This window comes from Anser anser (genome assembly GCF_964211835.1).
Source record: "Anser anser genome assembly, chromosome: 12".
NCBI lineage: Eukaryota > Metazoa > Chordata > Aves > Anseriformes > Anatidae > Anser > Anser anser.
This window is the reverse complement of record NC_139733.1, coordinates 16,362,141-16,381,743: the sequence shown is the minus strand read 5'-3', so window position 1 is coordinate 16,381,743 and position 19,603 is coordinate 16,362,141. Positions and strand designations below refer to the sequence as shown.

Sequence of the window (19,603 nt, the reverse complement as noted above, 5' to 3'; positions counted from 1 at the left end):
TGAAAAACTGTTCCCAGAAGGAAAACAATAAAGGTCTAACCCAGGCTGGGGACCTGCTTTCCAGCAGGCAGCCTCCATGCACAGTCTGTGAGGAGCTGAGCCCAAGTGCTGAGGCTTTTATGGGCAAAGTAATATCAAAGCTGTTTGTGACCTCACTGAAATCACCGAGTGTAAAAAGCACAGCGCATTCATTTACGGCCAGGTGTTAGCAAGGATGCCCGTGGCACCGGCTTGCTCACTCCCCACTGACACTTAGAGAGCTGCTGGGGAGGCAGGTTCTGGTTTTCCGCACCTCACTGATAAATGCAGCAAGGCAGCCAAATGATGGCACGGCAAAGAAGCAAAGTAACTGCAGCTCCTTTCCTTTGTTCGGCACTTGGCCCCCTGCCATTTTATTTTCAAGAAAATCTACAGGGTTTTTTATTTGCAGTGAAATGTAAAGCCCCCGCGCGGTGCACTACTGCTCTGATTCTGAGATGGGCGGCCAGGCACCGGGTGCCAAAATGAGATCTCCTGATTTTGTTCTTTGATTTTCTCTTTATGGCATGTGGGACAACAGTACGTATGGTTCAGCAGCAGCCAGCAAGGGCTGCAGCTTCGTGAATTATTTTTGCAAACAAGGATTTGCCATTTCCACTCTCCCCCAAGGATGCTGAGAACAAACCATGCCACTGCTGGCCTTGCGAGAGGCAGTCACGAGAAAGTCCTGAACACAACCTGACATTTCCCGGTGCAGAACTCAACCTTCAAAATACAGCGGTGCCGCCTGGGGGGAGGTTTGAGGTAAACACAGCCTACCTCTCGTCCATTTGGCAGGTATTGGGATTTATTCTCATTCACCTTGCTGCTGCGGGCCCTCTCTCCCGCATGTCAGATCCCGCCAGCACCTGCCTATGAGAATCCTTGTTCTTTCAGACCCACGGACGCTGCCTTTCAGAGGCATCCAAATGACCTTTGAGTCCTTCTGTGTATCCTCCTCCCTGGGCTGGGCAGCTTTCTTTCTAGCAAAGGGTAGGCTCTCAGTTCGGTTCTGCGAAAGGACAGCATTTGCAATTTTGTCTCCACTTCGCAGCTTTTACTGCAGGTTTGCTGCACGGGGAGACTTGCAGGGCTCACTGAACCGACACTGAGGTGGCCCACACACACGTGCGCACACACACAGCCTTGAGCTTGAGGATCGTGCCCGAAGCTAAGCAGATGTTGTAAAGCTGAATCCGGACAGGCTTTTCACTCTGCGTGTTGTACTGTTCCAGTAGCTAAACGGAAGCAGACTTGCGGCTGACAGCTCAGTGATGCCAAGGACGAGGTTCCTTTTTCTCTGCAGCCTCCTGTGTGCCACTGTCCTGTGGTGCCTTTCCCACCCAGCCACCTGGCCTCGAGGGCAAGAAGGAGCACGTGTTCGGGCAACTAAACGAGACCTTGTGATGGCACCTGAGCAGTATGTCCATCTGTGGCTGGACCCACTCTGCTGCAGCCTGCTGGACTGGTTATTCCTTGCACTATCTTAACTCTTTCACCCACGTTTGTCCCCATTTCTGGGCCTCTCCCTTCTCCAAGTATGTTGACTGACGTTCTTTTTTAGCTTTTGTCTGCATCCCTTGATCCTATATTCTTCCAGACTTCCCTCAGCTCCACCCCTGGTTAGCTGGGTAACTTGGTACCACCCCTGCATCTCTGCATTTCCCTCATCAGACCCAGTCCCCGGTGAACTGTTAGGCACCACTTCAAGCTACCTGGTTTTAGCCTCGGTACGAGACGCTGCTGGTAGCACGCAGAGAAATGTCAGTCCTTGCTGCATTGGTGAAGAGGTTTGTGGGGGCTGTGCCAAAACTGAGTCCCTGGAGAGACTGGTAGCAGCAGGGTGAGAAAGCAATCATGTTTGAACATCATTGCTTCAGCAGCAGTCCTCAAAACCTAAACCAGTGGTGTGTTTGTTTTTTTTTTTCTTTTCCTAGAAGTGGCTTGCACCTTTTGTAATGCATATGCAGTAACACAGACCGATCAGGTAGTCTCTTACACAAGGTCTAATTTACATGAGAGAATTGCCTCCCGAGATTGAGGCTTGAAGCATGAGACTGTATTTTAACTGCTTGGTGGGAGTGCAGCCATGAGTGGGGCTTGTAACGGGTAAGCTGCTGAGGATTGATGCAAGGACCAGTGCCGTGGAGTATTTTTTTCAGCAGCCTTATGACAGTCTTGTGGAAAAAACATGACCTTGTTTTCTTCTCTAGCATACGCTTTACGAACTGCTTTTTTTTATGAATTGCCGCTGAGAAGATACTTTGCATGTCAGCATCAAGTTCTCAGGCTGCAGATGCTGCTTCGCTGTCGTACACCTGGTGCAGTCTGTCGTCACCCGCTGCGAGGTGTTCAGAGCCTGGGGAGGCTCAGGGATGGACGCACTTGTCAGAAGATGTAGGGCTTAGACCAGTGCTCCTAATGGAGCTGAAGCACGGGAAGCAATTCAAAGCTGAGAACACATTTTGGAGAGCATCATGTTTTGCTCTCACTGTCAGCTTCGTTCTAATGTTTAAACATCCAGTGTAGTCCTATTAGTGAAGTTTAGAGGGTGTTTTACCCCTCCTTGCAGTTGAGACTATGCCTTCCAGCCCACACCTCAGTTTTGCCTTTGTAGGCTCCTCTCACCTCTAGAAAACTAAGGGAACAACTGCTCAGAAATGTTTTTACATAGAGCTGGCACATCTGAGAGACTGGGAAACAAGTCCCAGAACACCAGCACCCTTTGACTCGTTAGTAAATTGCTGTTGGTCACAAAGCTCAGCTGAGATCAGGCCTGGAGTTTTGTAATTGTGAATTAACTTATATGAAGGAGGCCACATGCAGACAGAAAAGGAACAAAATGCAAGTGCATGCAAGAAACAGTAAAGCTGGATAAGTACCAAGCAGTAATTCTTTGGGAAGCTAACAATAATGGTTCTGCGTTACACAGGGGGAAGCTGCAATTTGTCAGCTGGTTTGTGGGCGTTCCCTGCCCGCAGAGCTCTCTGCAGATGCTCCTGGGGGATTCTCCCAGTGCAGCAAGTGGTTGCTGCTCGTCACCACAACTCATTCTCTTGCTTTTGTTTTTGAATCCAAGGAGCGCAAGTTTCCGAAGTTTGTGTCCAAAGAAATGGAGAACATGTACATCGAGGAGCTGAAGTCGTCCGTCAATCTCCTGATGGCAAACTTAGAGAGCATGCCTGTGTCTAAAGGAGGCTCCGAGTTCAAGCTGCAGAAGCTGAAACGTAGCCACAACACCTCAATAATTGACATGGGAGAAGAAAATGAGAACCAGCTTTCCAAGTCAGACGTGGTGTTGTCGTTCTCCCTGGAGGTAAGCTTCCTGCTGTCTCGGCTCCAGCAGACAGCGTGCAGAGCTGGGAATAAAAATCTCAGCAGCAAGCTTCTGCTGGGTTCAAGCGTAACAGTGAGGTGGAGAGAGGTCAGTAGAAGTCTTATTCTGATCTCCATGAGGAACAGCTCCTCTCTGAGTTACCAGAAGCTTTGCCTGTGGTCAAGCACTATGTCCTTTCTGTTTTCTTACCGTCTTGTTGGAAAAAACAGTGTAAGATAAACCATCTGGAATTTCCTATTGAAGTATATCAGATGGCTTGGAAATCTGTGTATTTAACCAGCCTCTTCTTAAGGCTTGATTCTGAGTGTACCCCAAAACCCATCTCCCTGTATTGCCTCTGAAACCACCACAATAATGCAAGGTTTGATCTGGACTCTAATTTTTATGTACTCACACTTGCCTGGCTACTTCACAGTTTGTTTTCTGCAGCACTAAAGGAACAAAACCAGAACTTCAGGCTGGCAAGTCTGCCTGCATAACATTACAGAGGTTCCTCATTGGCACGTCTAGTTCCCGATGTACTGAAACGCACTGTAAATGTCAGTGTTTAATTATTGCCACTTAGAGGTGTCACTTTATTTCTCTGCACGCCGTGCTTTCTCTTTGGAGAATTGTTAAAAATTGCTGGGCTTTGAATGCACCCAACAGATTGTGGGGAAGTGCTGGGCTTTGCTGGCTCGCAGTTTGCTTTGTGTCGAGCACTGAGTTCCTGCTTTCAGGGGTTTGTCCGTGCACCCAGGGGAAGGCAGGGTGCTGCAGGGACCCACGTTACATCCAAACAGGCTGTGTCAGTCCTGGAAGCCCTGCTGCTGGTGTGGCTCTTTTCAGCTGGGTTAATTGTTCTCTGCAAACATCTTGGTAGTCTAGGAAAGCCATTTACTCCACGGAGTCATCAGCATTTCAGACACACCCATACAGAGTGGTTGACTGTCAATGAGTGGGTTGGTTACATTGTCAAAACAACTATTAGGATGGGGTCAAAGATGTAGGATGCAGGGAAATCAGAAAATTCTATTTTTGCGTAGTTTCCTGTTGATTTCTCTCCCTAGGAAGTCTCGTTATATATATTATGCCAATGCAAAACTTATAATGCTGGTTGTCCAGATTCGGTTTAACTCAGTAGATGTCTGAAACCATCCCTATAATACTCAGCTCAGTCTCACTATAAATAGAGCTGTGAACCCAGAGACAGTGCCTTCAGTGGCAGCATCAAATAAAGCCTGACTTCTGAGTGTCTCCGTACGGAGGGAACGATCACAAAGCCCTAGACCTCTCTGTACGAAAAGCCTGTGCAGTGCGTATAGTCATACAAAAAGGGACTTGTCCTTGCAATGGGATGTCTGAAACACTTTGCTCCAGCCGAACCCCATCTGGTGGGAAGCAGGAGCTCAGTGAAGCACTGACTTCAGGAGCTGGCAGGTCTCTTCACTGCTCTGTGCACTAACCTCTTGCTGCAAGAGTTTTTGCTCATCAGAGGGTTGGTGGAGTTCTGTGTTTAAGAGAAGGGCTCCTCGGTGCCAGGGCACATCAGACGACCTGAGGAGAGGAGTTTTAAATCCTGTGTATGTATTTCATAGATAGCTGTAACAATGCACGAACAGCAACTCCCACAGTATTTCCTGAAGAAATGTTTAAGGTACGTGGTTAACAGGGTTAACCACCTTCAAAGTAGAGAAGGTAATTTCCTGCAAGAACTTTTATGGAAATGTCTTAATCTTGAAAGTAGGCTTTTGGAACAGAGTGGGTGGCTGTATGTTTTGGTGGTTTATTTTTCTGGATTTCACGTATTAAGGCACCTTCAGGTGGTTCAGGACCATGTCTATGAGGCCCATCTCCCAGTACAGCCCTGGGTACCCAAGGGCTTTATCAGGGCCATGTGCAGGCAGCAGGAGTCCTGCTGGTCTCCCTGGTGGCCGTGGTCACCATCCTGCCCACCCGGCGGTACATGGAAGACCCCGGCACTGGCCAACCCCTTGGGATCAGCAGCCAGAGTGGGGTCTGAAGGAGGCTGCTCCTCTTCCACCGCCTTTTTTTGCCCCGCAGGTCGTCATCATGGAGGTGCAGGGGCTGAAGTCGCTGGCCCCCAACCGTATCGTGTACTGCACCATGGAAGTGGAAGGTGGGGAGAAGCTGCAGACTGACCAGGCTGAAGCCTCGAAGCCGACGTAAGTCTCGTTTTGCCTTTTGCTCTCTCCACCATGCTCTGCTCAACAAAGTTACTGCCGCTTTGAGTAGCTGCAGATAACTGGCTCCTGCCTGGTGAGGCCAGAGGGGTCTGTGAGAACTTGTGGCGAGGGCTTCCTTCTGCAGAGGAGAAACGCCTTCCACGTACACAGAGCATCACCCCGCGACTAAGAATGGCACATAAGCCCTGATTGAGAGGGGAAAAAAAGTGTTAATGACAGGCTTATGTCTCCTTGTAGCCATAGAGACATAAATTTGTGCCTGTACGTAAGTACTTTGCTAAATAGGGATGGAGTTAAGCAGCTGCTTAAATAAATGCTTGTCTGAGTGTCCATCTGAACTGGTGCCGTCAGGTGTGGGTACATAATCTCCTCCTCCCTGGCAGGGTTTTAGCAGTCCTACAAGGAAGGGGAACGGCTGGCGGAGACGTGCTCTGGTAGCCCCAGCCAGAGGTGGGACAGAAGAGGAGGGGAAGGCTCCAAGTTGCTTGGTCAAAGCTTTATCTGAGGCCACGTTGCCTGGGTTCAGTTCAAGGGTAGAGTGTTGTTCTGTCCTCTTTGACCTGGACCCCAAATGCCCTGCTGCAGCCCCACACTTTGCTTTTCCTGTCTTCTCCAGTTGTTGCATTAGACTGCTAGTGGTCATTAATCTTTGTTAGTTTGGAAAGAGAAGATCATGAACGGCTTATTTCCTTTCTGGTTTGGTAGATTAGTGACTTGCAGCACTCTTCGCATGGATGTGAGACCATTTTCCTCTAGTTCACTGCAAAGATTTCACACCCTAATGAAATTCTCAGTGCACATCCTCACAGCGTGTAACTCCTGGGGTGACATAAAGCCTCTTCCAGAGATGCCGAGTGGTGCAGCGGGGCTGCTGTTGGGATGTTCCCTCTCTGGTCCCATGTCCCATCTCCTTTGAGGGACAAGCCCCCAAGTGGCGTTTCCCCAGGAGCTTCCCAAGCTTGTGGGAGGGAAGCTGAGAACCGGCTGAACCTGCACAGTTGCATCATGTGCAAGTGCACGAGCGCTGCATGCGAATGGCTCGAGACCAGTGCTCTCAAGGAGGTGTCAGCTAACGTCTTCCATCAGCTGCTGTCCTCCCGCGGAGGCACAGAAAATGCTGATGCCTTGCACCCTGCACTGCACCGGCAGAATAGGAATCTGCTGTAAGCAATTTAAAAACAATATTCCCAATCAGGGGGAGTGCTGCAGCCTGCCTTACTTTTCAAAATGCTCTAAAATCTGCCTCGGAGAAGGAAGTAGGAGAGCTGTACATGGAAGAAAATTTCCATAAGAACCTGCAGTTGTCACTATTTTAGGTATTTTTATTGCTTCAGTAGGGAAAGTTGGGCTCTATTTAGGGGAAATTACTGTTACCCATATTGAGTAGTGTACTTCTGCTGGGTTACGTGCACTTGTTTAGCCTGGTCTGCTCATTCTACTTTTGCTCAAAGGATCTGTCCTTACTTACTCAAGCCTTCTTGCTGTAAGTGATAGATCTGTGTATACAAGTGTTGTTTGGAAAATAAGGGACGCAGGAGTGAGCTCTTTAATTGAATGGCTCTTTTTATCATAATGAAATGTACAGTGTCTGGGCAGAAAGCCATCAGCCCTGAGGAACATGCAGCCAACATGCTACGGCGTGGTACAAGTTACGTAAGTGCATCACACTCATCCTCTCTGCGCTGGCTTCCCACAGAGGTGCGAGTTAGGTCTGAAGTCTTCTAGGTTGCCCCACACTTGGGCCAATATATAAGAAAAATCCTCGAAAGAGCTTGACGGTTCCATTCCTTGAAGGTTCTGGGACGTTTTAGTTCCAAAATTAAAGGCCACCCAAGCCAAAAATTCTGGAAAAAACCTTCCACAGAAACCAGAGACCATCACAGAAAACCTTGACTTTTTTCTTGTCTGCATCAGAAGCACGTTGATCACCTTGCTTCCTCTGCCAGACACAACAGCCCAGACGGGGAGCACCAAGGCCTTGTGAAAGCAATTTACTGCACTCACCTTCTCCTCTTCTGACAAGAAGAGAGAACGAACGAGATGTGACGTGTTTGTCGTGTTGCTTAATACGTGACTTGTAGGCCCTCAGGTATTGCGGTGATGAGGCAGTGATAGAAGCAGCTCAGAAAAGTCCTTGGTGCATTTTGGAGCTGCGCTGTGTTGCAGGCTTGAGAAGTGTCTCTCAGATGCCAGCGTCACTCTCACTGAGGTCATTCACAGCACATCTGCTCGGGTACGTTTTGTTGTGAGAAAAACACCCATTGGTAAAGGAACTGGGTCAGCCAAAGCATGCTAAGGCTGCTCCCCAAAGTGTCCCCCAGACCTGAAGTTTTTGGGTGCTTTTGCACTGGGTGCTGCCGAGCAACCCTGGGGTACGTTGAGCCTCAGTGCTACCAAAGTGTGAGTGTTGTAGCAGGGAGGTTTACCCCTGTGTATCCTGACACTTCTGTATCTCAGAGGCTCTAAAAATAGAATTGCAGCTCTAAGTGTCTGCGGTCAGTGAAAAAGCTGAATGCAGTTCTGAAAACAGGCAGTGTTGTCTTAGGTTAAATTGTAGCTCTTCAAACTGCTCCAAATTCTGGTTTGCCATCATTCTGGAGGCTGTCTGAGGTACGGAAGACTAAATTTCTCATACTTACTCTCAAGGGAAAAAAAAGGAAAAAAAAAAACATATTACATTTGAATAGCAAGATTCACTGGAAAACTTCCATTCTTTGTGACAACCCTATGTCCTGGGGAGCTGGAAAGGAGAGCATCGCAGGGCCGGGGAACCATGTCAGACATCTTTTTGCTTAAGAGTGACTCCTGGAGTTGTTCCCTGTATTCCCCTGTGTGCTTGAAGTGCCAGCCCTCAGCTAAGACGCCCGGGCTGCAGACGCTGGTGGCAGGGGCTGCTCTCCACCTCGCTGCTGGGCTCCATGCCTCGGGCTGGCACCCGCACGCCTCGGGGAGAAAGACAATCTTCCAACCAGGGAAGGATTTCCAACAGCACCAGTCCAGCTCGTCTGCCATCCAGTTCTGTGAGAGATTTGCCTTTGCTGCTGCAAAACCAGCAGTTTTTGAGAATAAGATGTTCAAAAGCATCGTAGTGCCTTTGGAGCTCGAATGGTGTTTGTAGATCTTGAAAGAGGCGGAGTGGGCAGTGAAGTGTACCAAGCAGTCAGATCGGCCGTGTGCGAGGGGTTTGGCTCTCGGGCTGGCATTAACTGCTTGTCCTTTTTTCCTTCTTAGACTCCACATTGGATTCCTGACATTTTAAGCACAATCCCTTCATGTAAGGATTATCTGCCTCAGCACGGGTACTGAGGATGGCACAGTTCTAGAGAGAGCCAGACCTGAAATAGCAAGGGTTATTTCAGATCAGGCTTGCAGTGTATTATTAGTAGTGCTTTTAATAAGTTGTGTAAGAAAAAGCCTTTGTATTATGCCCTAACCCACAAAAGCCTCTACATAATATCCGAAATCCCAGGCCAAGCAGGATTTTATTGCTTTTTGTGCTGGATCTTTATTCTTGCAGATATTGGAGGGTTTTACTTCCCTGCCCGTTATCTTGATGGCTGCCCTCTGCAAAGCCCAGAGGGTGAAGTGGCTCCTGCACGTCTCCAGCAGCGATTTTAATGCTGCTGTTTCTGCGGCCAGAGAGCGAGGTGGCCGAGGGGCTGGGAACTGCACACGAGGTCCAGTGACTGCACCCCTGTCCTGCGGTCCCAGCAAGGCTGCTGGATATATTTAAACACTGACCTGTGCCCTTAGCAGTGCTCACAGGCTGGACCAGTGATTCATCTTCTTACGGTACCGCAATTCTCTGACGTGAGCAGAACAAAAGAAAACAGAGAACACAACAACAAGGTCCTACGTGCCTTGTAAATAAAGGCTGCGTGGTCACCTGGGCATACTTCAGCACAGAGATGAGTCTCGTTCTCCCCATGTTTACAGTGGTGAAACTCAGGTGCACCTGCTTGGAGCTCATCTGAACTGTTTGGGTTAAAAACAAAGTGGTTGGGGGAAATGTGGCTGACCTGTCTGTGCCTGTTGCGTGCCCAGGAAGGGGCTGAGGTGGGTGCTCCCCTGGCTCTGGGACTGGTCTCATTTTGAGCTTAAATCTTCCTCCTTGCTGAGTGGCCTCTTCAGGACTAGTGCAAGAGCTGTGCTCAGAGCATGAGAAGCTGATTATTTTGTGTGGAGCTTAGTAAAGAGGTTGGACTCGGTGATCTTGGAGGCCTCTTCCAACCTAGATGATTCTGTGATTCTGTTTTGGAAGGAAAAAAGGCCCCTCTTCATTTCCTCGTGTTTATTTCATGCATTTTTCTTATGCATGAGCTGTGGGGCAGTGCTGGAGAGAGGACACAGCTCTCAGCTGACTCCATGTCTGCTCTTATATTTGTTCATCACAGCCAAGGCTTGGGCCTCATTCCCTCTTCGGAAATTTACTCTTGATAAAGTAATGTCTTTGGTAATTTTTTAAACCTCTCAATCTCTTTCCCCTTCCCTTCCCTTGGCTATTTTGTCAGGAGACAGGAGCCCTGCTTTACCTTTGTCCTTGCTCCCGATGCTGCTCCCCGATTTTCTTTCAGGGTGCCCTGATGGTTTGGCTGCTTATCTCTGCTGCAGCAAGCTGCCCTGCTTTGGGTCCCTACGCCAAGCTGATCACTTGATCAATGTCTTAGCCTCAGCTCGGTGTGCAGCATCCAGCACAGTTCGCTGTCTGATGGCGAACAGGGGCAGGACCACAGCGCATCTCCCGCGGTGCCATTTGGTGCCGGTCCCCTTCTGGGAGATGGGCGCTGGGCAGCCAAGTGAGAAGTCCTGCGGGAAGGGAGGCTGCAGAGCAGGGATGCCCTCTCTCTCTGCAGTGGGGGAAAACTGGGGCTTTTGTTGCAGGAATCCCCTGCCTCAGGCCCTGCCGTTTGAAGGGAGGCTCAGTGGCTTTGCGTGGAGTAGGAGCGTGATAAGAGCATTGTGCTGCAGTCGGTGTTTTGTCGCCACAGCTAGCTGGGAGATGCCGTGAGCACTTCCCCGTGGTGAAATCAGAACGGTCCTTTTGAGATGAGCTCTCATGTATAAATGACAAATAAGCATTCTGTGCGCTGTAGAACAAATTTAACTCTGCTAAACTAAAGGGGTTTATACCAACGTGGGCAGGAGCAGAGCGGAGCCCCTAATTCCCGTTGTGTATCCCCCATGCAGTGGGTGGCTCTCAGACGGGTGCAGTCCTGCAGCCCCGGGGTTGTGGAGCTCGTGGCTTTGCTGCCTCGCTGCTGGGATGGCACGGCCAGGCAGGAGGATCAGCTGCTGAATGCTCACCTGCATAACCCGTGTGCTCCCAGCCCATGCTACATCCACATCTATCGCGGTGTTGCAGAGGTATTGCCAACGCTCAGGAGGACCTGTGTGGTTACGTGGGTTTAAGCAGTCATCCACATTTAGGTTTTCATCCCTAGCTAAGCCCTGTGTAAGCAAAATTCATGATGCTGGGTAAAAAAAAAAAAAAAAAAAAAGCAATAGGAAAATTTAGAAGGAGGCTGCGTTGCTATTTTTCTTCTCCCCTCCCTCTTTGAGTTTGCTTCAGCGTTAAATATAAGCTGCCGTAATTACCCAGACTGATTGGCTTCCCTTTCCACTTGCATGGTTTTGTTTCATAGCTGTGCAGATGTTTACAGCTCTTTTTCCCTCAGGAAACCTCCAGGAGCCTTACGAATGTGTAAAAGTAGGTGATGGAGCCCTGGGTACCGCTAACGTCAGACACCACTGCTGAGCCACACACCTGGCCCCGTGGGTGAGGCGCTGAGCAGAGTCAGGCTGCCCCAGGGGGAAATGTCTTCCAGGAGACATCTTCAGCTTTGCTCGGTGCAGGTGCTCTGAGCCCGTGCTGCTGCTGCTGGGCTAAGAGGTGACAGTGGCAGGGACACAAACGCCATCAGGTGGTTTGTTTTTAAGCCACCTTCTTCTAGGACTGAAGTGTATAAAGTAGCATCCAAGTCCCTGCACATGGTTTCTTCATATACAATTATTTGGCATGCCTAGGAGCCCATTTTTTTTTTGTTTTCCAATGAGACCGTGCGTGGCTTTGCTCCTGTAGGATCCTGCTGTTAGTTCTGTATCAGCTGCTTTTCAAACACCCGGGTGCGTGATCGCATTTCCATAATGCTCCCGAGGTTTGTTATGACGTTCCCAGTTTTGAAAATGGAGGCTGTGGACAAGTCATTAAACACAGCAGAAAAATGCACTAAGAGGTTATTAGCCAGGTAAATTTACCAAGCCGTCATTTTGGGGAATTGTTTCCATCTGCCCGAGTCTCCTACAGGAAGCGCTGCCTCTTCCCACAAGCTCTGGATGGGGAAATTCCTTTTCTCTCCTATGTTTGCAGCATTTGAGGAGCCAGTGGTATTTCTATGGCTCACGGGAGTATGGAAGAAACTGGTTTAGTTTAAGCACTTTAGTTTCTTCCCAGAATAAATACGAGGCTTCACTGCAATTCCCTGACACTGAGCATCACTCAGATGGACACAGTGGCGTGGTGTAAGCCCCAGGCAGCTTTCCTTCCCTCTTTTTTCCCTTCTGGTGCCCCCGCGTTGTTAACCACTGCTCCTTCTCGTGTGCCTCCTCCCTCTGCGCAGGGTTTTTGAGAGGAGCATGGGGGTGTTTGCCACGTGGGAAGCTCAAAGGCTTAGTCCTGCCCGTGTCTCTGTCCTCCCTCCCAGCACCAGCTGGCTGTGTGGCAGACGTGCAGGTGGCCTCCATAATTTAGTCCTGGTTTCAGTTTGGGTTTGGTTATTTTTTTGTTCATTCTGGGGCAACAAGGGGAAGTCATACCCACACCAGGCACCACCTACAAGACATCCGTCTCTCTTCCATGGGTGTTTCCTGCAAAGTGAACTCGTGGTCCCACCTGTGTGCTATCAGTAGCTGTTACACTAGAATCTGTGTTGAAGGATAATGAAGTCTTGTTCCTATAGACGTACCTCTTGTAGTTATTTTTATACGCTTACCTGTGGTAGCAAGTCAGCGCGAGCTCTGGCTGTTTTCCCTGACCTTTGGGATGTACGTAGCATTGATTTCACATGGATGCTCAGGTGTCTACGAAGGGTTGAGCTCCTGCACCTTTTCTTTCACAGAAGAAGTCTCCCTTTTCTAGCCAACTGTCTGAATTCTCAAATGTTCCTATGTATTTGGGAATTACGTATTCCTGTGATAGCACATACATTCAAATTTAAGTAGTCCAGAAGGTGTGATGATGCCCAAGGCAATTTTCATCTACACCCGTCTGCTGCATCACTCCCATGTGTGCAACCAACCTTAAGATGGGCCAGCAAAGACCAAAAGGACATTTGAATGAGACTGCGATCCAGTGAGGTGAAATAATTGCTAAATTAAGAAGAGGGCTGCATAACAAAAGCCCTGGAGTACATGCAGTCTTCTTATTTAATATCCGTGGTTGGCGTTCTACAAAAAAAGCAAAAACTCAAGCCATGCCTTCGCCCAAGTTCTGCACGTCACCCGCCAGGCGAAAGGCGGGGAGCAGACATGTGGCAGTGCCCAGCTGTTGGTTTATTTATTAAGTGCAGTGTACAAGTAGAGCACATTATCATTTAACGAGGGGGACTGCTACTGCTGTTGCAGAGCACTGTAGGGAGATACAGAGCAATTTTGCTGCTGTGCCCGCTCTTGCCTGGACAGAGCTCCAGAGGAGGGAATGGTTTCATGGGCCGGCTAACCTTGGCTATCATTTCTCAACATTCTAGTTGTCTTTTCTGTGAAATGAAGGTAGGGTCCCATTCTTTTTATGAACATGCTGGGGTTTCCCAATGAACAGCAAGCACTCAAAGGGAGCTGTGCGCTATTGTTGCTACATGGGCAAAGACTGCAAGGCATGCTCATGGAAAGAGGAGCTTGCAAAGGAGGCCAGAAGGATGCAGCAGCATTTTCTTGAACCCTTTCCACAGCAACTCCAAGGTGTTTCAGATCGAAGAAGTCCATGAAGGGCGGGATGCAGCACACAGGAGCATCTTGCCTGGCTCGCTGGTATTTCTCACCTTTCCCAAAAGATCTTGTAGACGAACACAGCTGAGAACATCTGGAGCAACTTTGTCTCCCTGGCTTAGAGAAGAGGATTCCAGCAGCTGTGGGACCCCTCCAGAGGTGAGAAGAGAGCTCAACAGCCCCTTGTGGTGGGTGCAGAAGGACAAACTCCTGCAGCCAGGGGTTGCTGAGCCCTCCTCTCTGTCTGACCAGACAAGCAAAATGCCTGTCTTGGGACAGATCTCAGAGGGAAATGAAGGATGCGGTGTTAGCATGTTTCCTCTAGCTATTCCCAGTGGCTGTGTATCCTCACCTCGGGTTTGCTCTCCATAAAACTGGGTCAAACACTTGTGTTTCACAGCAGAGAAAATGCTCACCTAACAGCTGCTTAATGAGACACCTCCAGCAGCATCCCTTAGAAAGGAGCTGCTTAAGGACAAGCCGGTTGCTCAGGAAGGTTCCTCAACAATCAATGTAGAGAAAGGGCTCACCTTCAAGGCAGCTCATCCCATCACAGGGGGATGACCGAGATGGCCAGGTGGGCATCACCTCCTCCCCACTGAGCCTGGAGGTGCCAGGGTGCCTGGGTCTGGGCTTCTTGTCCTGGAGCCTGGCTTGGGGCAACACAGGAGAGCAAAAATGTGAGTGGTGGCACAGAAACAAGGGACAGCATCACACCTCTTGTTCCATTTTGTAGCTGATTTTGGAAGGGTACCTCGTCTGTGCTTGTGAGACACTTGAGTTTCTGCAGAGCTGGCAGTGTAAATCCTCACCAGGCCTGAGCTAACTGCAGGGCTCCCCTCTGCACTTTGGTTTTCTTTTGGGGTGGTAAGATTTGATAGAAGCGATTAACCACATCTCAATTAAATAGTTGGTGTGTGAGAAGGGTGGTTTTGTGGCTGATTTGGTGGGGCATCTTTGCTCTGGTTTGGCACAAGGAATCTTTGGTTAGCAGGTGTGTGGCGCTGCGGCCAGACCATGAGTGGCGCTGCAATGGACTTCCACAGGCAGGGCTAATAACCGCAGGCAGCAAATGCACGCAGGCTGATTTCATGAATGAAACTTTCATTCCTGCTGTATCCGTAGCTGACACACTGATGAAGTATTGTAAAGTACATATGCTAGGCAGCCCTTGTAAGAGCAATTACTCTTTCAGTTCAGACTTCCCAGTGAAAGGTTGCTGGGCTTACATTTCCATGTCCTCCTGCTGAGCAGTTTGCCTCTAATTGTAAAATCATAGTATTAAGCGAAAGTGCAGGGCATTTTAAAAGCAGTCATCATTTAAATCACGCTAAGTAATCGTGCTGCTTATTTTTCCTGTAAATACCCCGAAGATCGTGGTGAATAGCCTTGCCGTAAATCCTCCTCCAAACCAGCCGCAGCGTTCCTGCAGTCAAGCGGAGCCTGGGGTGAAGCCGGCTGCAGGACGGCGAGGTCCTGGGCACGCCGGGTGATGCTGTGCCGTGCATAGGCATGTCAGAGGGACATCGCTGGGGCAGGAATGCCATCTCGTGGCCGTAAATAGCTATTATGTGATTAAATCCATCTCCCATCCCTTCTTACAGCTTCCCCGTAACTGTGCCTATCAGCTGCGCTCAGGAAGCACTTTGTGCTGAAACCAAGCACTTTATTTTCTGTATAATGAAGACCATCCTTTCCTGGGCTGCTGAAGTCGTGCCATCAGCCTCGTCAGCTCCTCTTGGCTGCTGTGCCCCAGCAGCCGTCTGATGCGGTGCTGGCACAGGAGCGTGGTCTGTGGGACCTGCTCAGGAGCCCCCAGGAGGCTGAGAGCAGAGCAGACCTTCCCAGGCTCTGCCTTGCTGCAGTCTCCGCCAGCTTTATCCTGTCCCTTCTGCACCTTGCACACTGAGACGCAGACGTGGTGCTCTCACAGATGCATTTCTCAGCTGGCAGCAGCGTTGCGGTAGCCAGTGGTGGGAGCCGCAGCTCCCGGAGGGAGAGATGGTGCCTTTTATCGGCTGCCCGGCGCTGCTGGCTGCGGGATGTTCTGCAGGATGCTGTTTGTGTGCATGACGCTTTAACCGTGTCTCAGAGCTGTGGGAACAAAAACTGGGCAGTCCCTGAAGTGCTGGGATTAGGATGTCCCAGGAAACCGTGGATTCCCTCATTGAGCCATTGAGTTGTCGGGCAGAGCAGGTCTCAGTGCTCCAGGCAGAGAATTGGCCCTGCTTGGCCTGACACAGCAGAGCTCAGGGCAGGCACGGCCCCAGCCTCTGGGCGTACCGGGGTGTTCACTTTGTCGTTTACAGAGGCAGAAGGTTTCGGCTCATCAGGAAAACCTAGGAGTTTGTAGCTTATCCCATGGCAAGGGGGCTGGAAGGCTTCTCTGTCAGAATGCCTGACTTCTTTTTATCACTTCTTTGTGAGCCAGCTGCTGAAGGTGTGGGCGCCAGCCTCTGCCAGGTGTTGCAGATGTGTCCATGGTGCCACGTCCCCTGCCCTGCCCCGCTGACACCTCTCCCGAAGAGGAGCGAGCTCTCTGCTCCCCCGGCATTGCTGGGCACTGCTGGCTGATCTCCGTCTTTCCTAGAAATTCACAGAGACTCGTTTCTGAAAATGAAATTAGCATTTTCAGCCTGGTGGAATTAATGCCGTCCCTGCGCCAGGTTTTCCTGCTGAGCTGAGTAAATCTGTGCTATAATGAGCTGCTGCTTCGGAGAGATGTGGGAGGGGAGCCCAGGGAGATCACCAACAGCCATAACCTTGGTCACTGGCCTCTACTTACTGGTTTCAAATAACCGGTATATGTAATGCGTTAGAGAAAGTAACAAAAAGCTTTACTGCAGGCTTCTTCGCATACAGGTAACAGTTAAACACTGTTAAAAACTTCTAAGAACTGTTCATTTTATTTCGTGCTGCTATCTCAAGAAATATGTAAAAACAAGCCTTAGTATCACAGGTGGGGAAGCGGGTGTTGCCTGTTTCATCAGCGGCATGAAAGCAGGTTAGCTTTGCCTGGTGGGCCTCTTGTCTAGTGCTGCCTTCCCAGTGCTGGAGCTGTGGACGCACATGATTTATGGCCCCAGAGTTAAGGCTGCTGCCCAGAAAGGTCTCCGCTGGGAGGTGGGGAACGGGCTGAAGAAGGAAAACCGTTTGTTAGGCAGGATTTTTGGAAGAAGTAAATCAAGACTGCCTGTAGCATTTCAGTGATGCACAATCGGACCTCTCCATCCTCAGAGTGAGATGGGCTCCAGCAAGTGCCCCAGCCAGGCACAGCGGTAAGCAGAGAAACCACTTAAAAACACCGCACCACACAGCTGGCCTTCCAAATTCTGTCCCAGACATGACCACATCTGTTGTAGGCCTTTCAGAGGGACTGCCTAGCCTCTGTACACAGGCGGGTGGCATTTGGTGGCATTTGGTGGCAGTGGCAGCATGCAGCAGGAGGCAGCTGCATGCGGCATTGCGCATCCCAGCACAGTTCGGTGCTGTTCTAGTTACATTTAAAAAATGATGCCGGGCAGGTGGTTCAATGAACTAATGCAAATCTGGCCAAGATGCAGGGCTGCTCATTCGGCAAGACATTACTGAAGCTGTAAACTTACGGGAAGGAGGCAGAAGGGTGGCATCTACCCCAGCAAGGGGCCGTGCCCCAGGCTGCTGCTGTGTGTGTTGAGCATAACGCACCTCTGGAGCGAACACACTGAATGTAGCTCTCCTCTCAGACACATTTTTACTTTTATATGTTTCATGTTTGCTCCATGCAAGCTGCCAGGCAAACTTCTTTCAGCGAATATATCTGGAGAGAGAGAAAAGGTGTCCTCTGGCAGTTCTGAAGCCCATGAAAACTGGTCGTAGATCATATTTAAATGTCAGCTCTGTCTAAAGCACATCACTCTCCAGCTGCTCCCATGTTAGCCTACGGACAGGCTGAGCTGCTTAGCAGGGCTGATTCATGGCCCGGCGATATAATTCAGTTGCACTTGTTCATTGTTTAGAGAAATCACAGGCATCGATGTTCTGCTAGATCTAGTTACAAGGCCGAGGATGGAGGAAGGCTCTCTGTTTTAAATTAGCCAAGGGCTAAGTGGGCTTGCTGGAGACAACAGGACATGAATGAAAGAATTGAATGGGAAACAACTCTCCCCAACAAACCACTTACACAGCCTAATCTAGAAATTTCTCAGCTGAAGAATTGAATGCCCCTGGGTATTTGTATGTATCTTCAGTGCTTGTAAGGTCATTGGTACAATGACGAAGTCAATGTCTCTCAAAAACAGCTGAGAAATTTCTAGATTAGGCCACGTAAGTGGTTTGTTGGGGAGAGGTGTTTTTGCAGAGAGTTTATGGCAGGAATGGGTAAGAGCATGGTGCAGGGCCAGGTGAGGAGACCAAGTGATCTTGTTCCGTCTGTAAGTTGGGAAGGGCTGGGTAACATCACACCGAGGGTTTGCCAGATGATTGCCAGTGTGTAGCTTGAAACACCTCCCAGCAGCTTGGTCTGAGCAGCTTGGCGTCTGCATCAGCAATGGCAATGCTTTCCCTTCGGGTGCCAGGCAGGACAGCACCCGTGAGAGCTTCTGGCTGCTCCTTGAAATGAGAGAGGTAAGCCTGTCCTGCAAGTGCTCCATATTACATGAGCCCACAGAGGCTGGGGGACCAGGGAACACCTCCCTCCCTTGTAGTCTGGTCACTTCTGGGTATGTGTCATCTTGTGTTTGGTTCACAAAAGTAACTCTCAGTGCTCTAGGCTGTTTGGTTAACTGTCGCAATGGTACCTTTCAATAAATTTCTGTTCCTAAAGCTTGCACACAGCCAACAGTGCTGATCTACTTATTTTGCTTGTAAAAAGTAAAACAAGTTAAGTTAAGCTCATAGAAGGTAAAACAAGTTCTCAGGTTAGCACCTGGGGCATGCGTCATCCTCTGGGTCTTTGCAGCCAGAAGAGTTTGATCCCGAGTTTGATGCCTAACGAGAAACCCTGGAGACACAAGTAGATCCAAATTATATTACCGGAGCAGCAGAGATGGCATAAATCGGGCTGTAATTCTAGCAGAGTCCTGAGGCATGGCATGATTTCCTGGCTAGCTTCAGGCTTTGGGATGCATTAGGCAGTAAGAAATGCTGGGCTGAGGGATTCAGGTGGGATTCGGATAATGAATATGGTCCTAACTGAGAAAGTGCTGTGAGGATTTTCTGCTTGTAATACTTCTTGTCTGTGGTGTGTGTGTATGTGTGCATATGGGTACAAACATATATATGTATCCTTTTGGCTATAATGATATTATTTCTCCTGGTTTGCAGGTGAATTATTGCTTTGAAGTGTACGCATGGGCTGTGTGGCATGGGGACAAGACGGTGTGGGTAGTTCATGAGAGGATTTGCCCAGAGTGGATCCCAGGGCACTTTCCCAACAAATCAACTCCTGCAGTGATAATGTGCTTAATTATTAAACGCGGAAATGAAACCGCTACATTGCTATTCCCTCAAAAGATCCGAATACCTGACTACTGTCCAGAGCTAATTTTATGACCGATAATTTAATACGCGGCACAGATAAACTGCCTACTTAGATTGAATACAAATGATGTTTCAGTGCCATGAATTATGGCCTTATGCTGAGCATCTCTATGGCAACTAATGACATCACCGCAGGCTCCAACCTGCACAAAACCCAACTTCGGAGGGTCTCTGCTCGTTGGCATGGATCTTTTCGTGGCTTTTGGGGGGATAAATAAGCAAGCACCACGGTGTTGTCAAGGGTTTGCTATGTATGTTTACTGTCATTTGAAACATTTATTCCCTTTGTGGCTAATGTTGTTCTCATGAAGGAAACCTAATGAAAATTACTGTTTGTATTTGGTTAGTAACATTTGTTGATAACATATGGTCTGGGAATGCTTCAGCAAATAAGAGCTTTTTAATAGTAAACAGAGATATGAGTTCTATAAAGCAGATGCTGTCAAAATACACAGCGTAAGGTTCGATATTTTCTTACTTTCTCCTCTTATCCAAAGCAAGATTATCTTTCTAATTTTCCCTGCTGGTGACAATGCAGGTTTTTTTAGGAGAGAAAACATAA

The 19,603-nt window shown here is 49.2% G+C and overlaps 1 protein-coding gene across 13 annotated transcripts in view; it reads left to right on the top strand.

The window, feature by feature from the left end:
* CADPS (calcium dependent secretion activator) overlaps positions 1-19,603 on the top strand; it is a 202,774-nt gene that overhangs the window by 71,277 nt on the left and 111,894 nt on the right. For all 13 annotated transcript variants that reach the window (XM_083795704.1, XM_083795703.1, XM_083795702.1 and 10 more), the window contains exons 5-6: positions 3,098-3,334; positions 5,399-5,520. In XM_083795704.1, the coding sequence (XP_083651830.1) occupies positions 3,098-3,334; positions 5,399-5,520 (359 nt within the window). The remainder of the gene's footprint in view (positions 1-3,097; positions 3,335-5,398; positions 5,521-19,603) is intronic.